At 40.1% G+C, this 8,568-nt stretch overlaps 2 protein-coding genes across 2 annotated transcripts in view; both read right to left on the reverse strand.

The window, feature by feature from the left end:
- Position 1: 1 nt before the first annotated feature.
- On the reverse strand, positions 2-2,861 carry nanos1 (nanos homolog 1). The gene has a single exon (XM_008326658.3). The coding sequence runs from the start codon at positions 1,724-1,726 to the stop codon at positions 1,046-1,048; it is 681 nt and encodes a 226-aa protein (XP_008324880.1). The 5' UTR covers positions 1,727-2,861; the 3' UTR covers positions 2-1,045.
- A 5,021-nt stretch (positions 2,862-7,882) lies between these two features.
- The window catches only part of LOC103390711 (cathepsin Z-like), a 2,095-nt gene continuing 1,409 nt past the window's right edge, over positions 7,883-8,568 (reverse strand). Inside the window, exon 6 of the mRNA XM_008326660.2 lies at positions 7,883-8,199. Within this exon, the coding sequence (XP_008324882.1) occupies positions 8,077-8,199 (123 nt within the window). The 3' untranslated portion in view covers positions 7,883-8,076. The remainder of the gene's footprint in view (positions 8,200-8,568) is intronic.

Consider the following 8,568-nt stretch of genomic DNA (forward strand, 5'->3'; position numbering starts at 1 on the left):
CTGCTTTTTTCAATGTAATTTGATATTCCTTTGGTAAACAAAACTGTCAGAAATGTGCAGTCCTGCAAGTGACACCTTCAACCGTACATTCACAAACATTTTTGCATCTTTATTTTGGATAAGAAAGGATGGGACAGGTTGACATTAAACAGACATTCACCAGTTCTTTTTGACCCTTGAAATGCAACCGTCCAGCCTGCAAACCCTCAAATTATGAGTAAATAATAATAATGATATCGATATTATGAGAACACCTGACCAGAAGAGAGAAAACAAATCCAGTGTGTCACCCTTATTATGGAATGTAAACATAAAAGAGTATCTCTTTTTTATAATCATCTCCTCTTCCTAGCATTGGACTGAGAAGAGGTTTGGGCTTTGCAACAACTGATTATAATGTTCTCCAGAGAATATGAGCCTTAAACAGAGGCCACATTGTCTTTTTACCTCCTCTTTTGCCCTTCCCTCACAGATTGGATGTCAACTTTTCAAAGCAAGTTGGGGAAAAAAGAAAATGTTACAGAGTTATTTGGAACCAAAAAAGCTCTCCTTGATGACACATTCTTCAGCTTCGTTTTGTTTTTAATGGCAAAAAACTCAACTTTGGTTTTCTAAGACGAGGAAACGGAAGGAAAACATAACACAGAGGGGAGCTTGGCTCTCCGTTACAACTTGGTGGAAATATGACATTCATCCCCTTATACCCATGTCAGTGTGTTTCTCTACATGACCAAAATACTATAAAGATTTTTATTCACACTTTTGTGATTATAGGTGTATTTATAGGCACACACACACACACACAAGCTCTCAAATGACTACAGACTGGGAAAAGAAAAATAAACTCCAAATGTATAATAAAGCATAAAATTATTCTATGTGGATAAATGAACTATAAAAATATAAGAGATCTTAGAGAAATCAAAAGATAAAATCAATATGTTTTTTATGAAACTGGGAATAAAGGCTAGAGCCGAAATTAAAACAGTCATCTGGAAATTGTTCAGTGCAATTCTTTTTTTCTAGATAAAACTTTATTATAGTCTTAGAATATTTTCATCCTCTTACCACCCACTGCCCTCCCTCCCTTCAGTGGTCGCTGGGAAGGCTGCTCTTTGGACAGTGGACAGTATTTTATCGTGTGGGCATTGTCCCCGTTGGCACTGCACAGGGGACAGGTGTAAGCTCTCAGAATCGGGCACACAACCCTGCCGTCCGGTGTCTTCAGGACGTGGGAGCCGTACACCTCCTCCGGAGCTCCGTTGTTCCGGCAGAAGACGCAGATTTTGGGCTCCTGCTTGCTCCTGGACGCGGGTTTGCGCATCTTCCTCTCCACGCCGAACAGATCGAACCCTGCCAGGCTGCCACCGAAGCTCATCTCACGCTCCGGCAGCTGGACGCTGAGCGGGTTCTGGAAGGGCCTCAGTATCGCGAAACGCTCCTTTAAGTCCAGGATGGAGGCCGGTGGAGGGCTGCCTGATGGGCAGCAGCAGTCCAGGTGTCCGCTCTCTCCAACGCCGCCCGCGATTACGCACGGACATTCCGGGGCATCGTCCAAACCCAGGGTCGCCTTCAGGGACTCGGTGATGGAGTTGGGGTTCTGGGGCATGTTGAGCTTGTTATTCTTCGTCACCAACGTCGTCAGCCCCAGATAGTCGTTCCAGAAATTAAAAGTGTAGTCGTAAGGATTGCGCGCGTTCAAATAGTTGTGGTTGAGAAAATCCATGGTCACTTCTGGACGTGAAAGACTGAAGCAACAACAACAACAACAATAAGAAGCAGTGTAATCCGTGAAGTCTTTGTAGCCAGAGTGCGTGGTAGCCTTCTCCAGGAGTGGGTCATGGACAGAGGCGCGCTCTCCTCTTATGTTCCTGTTATGTTTGAGCTCTTGTGCAAACAGGCTTTCTGGTTATAAGGAGCAGGAGGGCGGGGCGCACAGCCATCCATCCAAACCAAGTTTCTCATCAGGGTGAAAGCAGACTCCCTCTGCTTCAAAGCCACATTTTGGCAGAGTTTGGCGTCTTGAGGGCAGCACCAATCATTCCTTCGACATTTCGAGTTCTTATTAAAGTTTTTTATTTCTCTTTTCCTTGCACACACCAGGGAGAGAAATACCTTGGCGCACAATAACCTCGAATTTAACTACTTAGGCTCCTCAAGAGATGCATTTGTGTCCTCGTGTCTCTGTCCTGGCTGCGTAAACTTTGCACTTGACTCCCGGATCGATATCGTTAATCACTATTGGAGAGAAGCATCGACACCAAATCTGAGGTTCTGCACACGCGTTAACCCCGTGTGCGCCAGGAGCAGTGGCTTCCCTCCCTTTGTTCCATACATGTTACATGCGGGCATTGTCATACAGTGGAGCAATATATGGACTCATGCATCATTTTATGTTCAAACTGAGTCAAATACATTAAAGAAACCGTACATGTCTCAGTGTGTCCTGCTGCAGAAGAGATTTATGGCTTCATATAGACGACACAATAATCTGCAGAGAGTTTTTGTTTTCTAACTCCATGTGTGCAGATTAGATTATACTGATCCTTTTTTTTTACAAAACATAAATAAAGACGTTTTTGTTTTTGTTTTACAGAGGGCTGTGTTGTATGTGCACACTATTAGTAAATACTGTATCTTTGTATTCTCTCAGTACTGACTCGAAAAGCCTACAAAATCTACACAAAAACATCCCCTCCACAATACACAATGGTCATGATGTAAACAAGCTGTAAGACGTCATGTAACGTTTCAACAGGGGGCAGCAGAGAGCAAGTGCAGCTCAGTATATAGTATTTCTGACCTCCTCTCTCTGGCTGAATGAATCAATGTGAGAGAAAAGAAAAAAAACAAACCCTCCAAGAATAATGTTCACTGTCAGGTTTCAGCTGAAGTATAATTCTGATTTCACTTAAACCCATCGTATCAGTGCACACTGCGTTTGTCTTCATCTATACATGTTTTGAACTCTAACATCCAATGTATTGGAAACATTCTCTAGTCTTTCTTAAATGGAATCTGATTTGAGACTTGTTACTGTTGTTTCTCAGGTCTGAACACATCATAGGTACAATAATGTTGTCAATTTCTCAATGTTTTTTCATTAATATATATTTTTATGTATATTAAGATGCATAAAGAACACTACACTGGTTCGATCCCCAGTCCTTCTGTATGGAACCTGAATGTTCCCTTCATGTGAATGCGGGACTTCTGGGAACTCCAGTTTCTTCCGTCAGTCCAAAAGCATGCAGGATTATGTCAATTGGACACTGTCTGTGAGGGAAAAGAATTGTTTTATCTATATGTGGTCACACTTTCCCAAGGATTGTTAGCATTTGTCTGTCTTCAGGAAGTTTGGGCCAGTGATCAGAAGTTTGGAGCTACAGTACGTTAAAACTAGTGATTGTGAGGACTTAGTAAAAATGAATGGAACCAAGAATTCTTCATTATTCCCATTGTCGCAAAATCAGCCTGAAACTGCCTAAAAGTCCTTGTCTTTCATTACGCAGAGTTCTACAAACTTACATTTTGGAAAAGTTGGCGCTCTTTATTGAAATGCAAAAAAAATTACCATCTTTGTTTGCAGAGACTGGTCCCTTTGTGGACACTCCACTTACATGCATTCTTAGTAACAGTCAGACCTGTTACCACTTGATGGTCTTTCCTTCTATCAACAATCCAGTCGTTCTAGTGAGATACCAAAACTTTGTATTTTGTTTTCATTTCATTACTAAAAAATGTTTATTGCGTTTCTTTCTGCAGCCTTTATCTTCACTCCTAATCCTTATCAGAACGTACTTGTGAGATATTTCTCCCAGCACCGTAATCCTCATACTCTCCAGAGTATCATAAGTGTTCCAGGAATCTTCATATCTACGTCTTTTGTGCTTAGAGCACAGAGGCGAGAAGCTCATTGCATGTAGCCTGACACGTATAATCTGCTGATCCCCGACTGTCTTGCACCATTTGTTTTCATTATGAACTGCCTCTTATGTGACAATAAATTTCACATTGTATCTCAGCAATAATCCTGTCAAATCACAGGAGCATGGCTCTCCATTAGCCAGCCGGGAATCATCATCATCCTGACCCATCTATTCATCCGTCCTGGTTTCTGGATGTTAGGACCCAGAGGGACTCTGAAGCAGCTGTCCTAAACAATCCACACTCCCCTCGCAGGATGGCGGGCCTCTGATCCTGCAATGAAGGAGGCAGTTCAGGAATGTGGAAGCAGCTCCCTCTTGAAAACAACGATAACACGAGTGACTGGTGTTCTAATTAAAACTTCCAGGGGGGAGGTGGTGTGAACTCACTGACTTGGAAGGTTCACATCTATATTTAAGGAATCTAATAAGAATCTGCTACCTTTGGAGTAAAATGGACGAATAAAAGCACGGTTGACTGAGCTCTGATGTTTTTTTTTCTGGGGCTGCTCTCTCTCCCTTTGTTCTGTCAGCTCAGCAAGTTAATATGAAATAGTATTGACCGATCATTGGCTTTTTTTCACTCCCAGGTTCTCCCTGTTCTGCCTGCTGCAAAATATGATTTTTATGATGAAGCATTAATAATGGATGTAATCGCCAATTATTTTTTTGCTAGTCAGGGCAGATTGTGTGCCTGGTGCATTTGTTGCTGCAGTGTAACTGAAATATTCATGGACTCATTATTCCTTAATTCTGTTGTGACTAAAAGGGATTAATATTAACTGGAGTTAATTCTACAGCAGCCTTAAAGGTTACATAAGAACACCAAAAGGCTGAATGTCTGTACGGTTAGCACCTCTGCTATAACCCTAAACCATGAAAATGGCTAAAAGGTTACAAAAAGGTTTACACAATAGAACTGTGTAAAATTGGAGAAATGTAGAGCCAACTAAATCTAGCAGTTGGCCAACAAAGATAGACGAAAACAAAGGAATACCAGCTGCAAAAAATATATTTTAATTAAGTAGAATTTTTGAGAAATAGTGAAGCCGAAATAAATTCTAACTATGCTAACCAAGAAGGTAGTAATTTAAAAGATCTAAAACGTAACCACAGTATCACTGAAACACATAACAATAGGAAACAGTATACAATGGACATTTTCCATGCTGATTATTTTTTAAATAGCGTTAAATAGCGTTCTTAACAATAAACTTCAGTTGCTGTCAAAGACATAGTTGGTATGATTTTTTTTAATGACTCTTTTTTTCTCGCAGCTCCAACACAAAAATGTCAAATGAAAAATATGTAGCTGGCTGAGTGGAGGGGTAGCTTTTATTTTTAATGACCAAATCCAATTTCCAGCATGGGCTCATTAGCAATCGTGTGAGACTCGTGTCTAAACTGTGCTGTTTGTGTTTCAGAATCAGTATTAAACAATGCAAATGAAGTCAGATGAGCCTCATGCTGAAGACAGCAGCGTGATAATGTATGATTTATACCCACTCATAATGCTAATTCTCCACTAATGTTTCATGCATTGTTATATTTATTATTATTATAGTTATGAACACAACGTGCGCTGCAATCGGTGCCATGTATTTGGTGTTTAGACTTGAAGGGAAAGAAAAATCTGCTTTATTCATACTTGAAGAATAAATGATTTATTGAAATGTGGAATGCATGAAGACATCTTTTTTTTTTTTATCTCGTGCATTTGCCTGCACTGACAGAAATAATTTAAGAGCCTGCACTGCACTGCCTGCACTGACAGAAATAATTTAAGAGAAACATAGTGGCATGCTTTGCTTCAACATCAGATTGAGCATCTCTAACCTCACAGGCTAAATCAGGGAACATGTTTCTCTTTGCAATAGCAGAATATTTTTGCGTGACTGTCAAGTTGTTAGCCTTTTGTTCCCTGCTGCTTAAAGTCAGAGGCAGATTTTACCAGTAGAGAAAATGAATGCATTATAGGGAGGATTGTAGAAAACCACACACTAGTGGCATGCAGCAGTTCAGTTTAAAACATAGTAAAACCTCCTAGTCTTTGAGTAGAAGACATGTCAGCTGTGAACTGCTAAAAACAGTTGATAATTGGGAAACATACACAGAGTTTAATAATTGCTGCATAGTAGACAAAGGTACAAGCTGTTAGAAAATAAATTCGCCAAAAGGTTAGCCAACATTTAGCAAAACGAAATCATGATTAAATATTTCCGTTGAAAAGTTGTGAAATTTCGTACCAAATGTTTGACATTAGTAGCATGGCAGAAAATCCAGGCCACGTAAAGCCAGTCCAAGTGCCAGGGTTGGCCCCGGGGCCGACCTTTGGATTTAGTTAAAGATTAAAATCCAGGCCTCACCTCCAGCTAGATACATTTGTAACGGCTAATACTGTTTTTCATATAAGAACCGACCGCCCCGCTCTATTTTCATGTTTTCAGTGCAACATATTGATCAATGAAACAATGCATAATGGGATTGCAGGCATGGCTGAAAAAATCCATTTGGCCGCAGCAATAGCTTTAATGAAGATGAATGCTGAATCATTCAGTATGAAAATAAGTCATGTGCAATTGCACCGTGCACTGCTTATACATTCTTTTATTTCAATCATGGCACATTTTTTGAGTGCTGCTGGATTTTTAGAGCCTGTGCATACCATGTGTTTCCTTCCACAGCCATTAGAGCTATGTTTGTGATTATGCAAATGAGAAAACATGCAGGAAATTCAATCAGAGGGCAAATTAAATTCCAACCTGAAAGATTGCACAACTGCAGGGTGAAGGGGGGGGCTGGATGGTATAATATTAAGAAGGCAAATTATGTTTAATATTTGTTTTTTTTTAGCAGCAGGACGTCCACTCGGACAGACCAGAGCTTTATGGGCTTAAGGTCAGCCCTGGTTTGGTTTAAGAGAGCTGCATAAAGGTTTGATTATCCTTTGTTCCTCCCAGAGATGCGGAACAGAAAATGCAGTTAATGGGGAAAACATTTCCATATCAGCAGTGAAGCACTACAGCAAGCATTTATTCATTTTGATTATTGCTCCGTCCCCAGAACTAAATATCTCAGTGCTCAGTTTTCTTTTGTTCCCTAGATGAACAGCAAAGAAAAAAAGAAAAAAAAAGAAAGAGGCCATTATTGCCTGTAAACTCAGAAAGCTATTGTGCTGCAGCACGTGTCACTGTAGATAACTGGTGATTATTCTGCAGTAGGGCGTCAGAAGCAAAGCTAAAAACACACGAGTCAATAAAAGGAGATGCAGCTGTTACTAGGACTCAGATGTAGAACAAATACATGTCTTTCTGGAGATAAACAGCACTCTAGAGGTAACCTGTGACCTGGAGTCTCCCACCATACAGGGAGGCTGTGCATTGTTATCCTGATTTACAGCTTTAAATGAAGAGTTCACCATCATTAGTACTGTTCTTTTAAAAAAAAAAAAAAAAAAAACCTCTGGACACTGAGGTCTCATTCCCCATCACTGCACACATAGGTTCACATTTAATGGACGTTGCTTTTTTTTTTTTTTTAAGAATATTAATGCCGTCTTCACAGCAATGTTGCTTAAAGTTTGGGTAATTTAAGACCAGTTTGTAACAATTGATGCAGCTGCAAAGCAAGCATTTGCCTCAGGCCCACAGAACATGAACTCAGGGTTAGGACCTTTTTGTGGAATAATCCCACCACAAAGAATAGTAAGAGTTGAGTGAGGGTCCATACTACCACCTCTGACAGATATCCAATTTCAGCATTGAAATGTAATGTCAACATTTGTCTGTAACCCTGAGGTGCATTTGCTAAAATATTGTAGAAGTTTAATCAGCGCCGAAGAATTGACGAGGAGCTCCGTGTCAGTCGAACCACAGCCTGTAACGCTGGTCACGTCCTTGGCTCGAATCAAAATTAGAGCACGACTAATTTATGAAGGAAATACAAGTTGAGGCAAATTCTTATCTATAGTGAATAATTTAATTACTTGACAAGTTTCTGTCAAGGTCACATCAACACAACAGTTGAACTTTTTCCTCTTTAGCTCATGCTCCCCAGCTGTCCAGGGCTGAAGTTTCCTGCCAACCATCTACATAGTTTAGTTAAGTCTACACAATATTTAAAGATGTTCCAAAGTTATATCACTAGTCCATCAATAGGTTGCAGGTACAATTACATCTCCATACACGCAGTCTTCCTCCAAGGCAAGATTAAACTTGCTTCCACTTCCTCCTTTGTAGGCGCTCGTCACAATCCTGAGCCAACCCCTCTCACCCTGCAAGACAGAGAGAAGTTCAAGAAAATCCAAATATAGATGTCAAACTCATTAGCACCACCAGGTCTCATGTCCAGCTGGCACATGTCTCATTGATCTGTGTAAACAGTGAACTTCAAATCTGGAGGACAATCAAAGTTATCCTAACTTAAACGCAAAGTTATTGAAAGATTTGATTTTAATGTAATTAAATCTTCACTAGAAACATCTTTTGCTAAATGTCATTTTACACTTCATTAAATCACTGTCTTCACTAGAAAAATCTTTTGCTAAATGTCATTTTACACTTCGATATACCCTTGCAAATTCAGTGGGATTGTCATTTACATTTCATACCCAAGTCATTTTATTATTAAATGGCAAGTTTTA

This window comes from Cynoglossus semilaevis, chromosome 15 (genome assembly GCF_000523025.1).
Source record: "Cynoglossus semilaevis isolate Cse_v1.0 chromosome 15, Cse_v1.0, whole genome shotgun sequence".
In the NCBI taxonomy this organism is placed as follows: Eukaryota; Metazoa; Chordata; class Actinopteri; order Pleuronectiformes; family Cynoglossidae; genus Cynoglossus; species Cynoglossus semilaevis.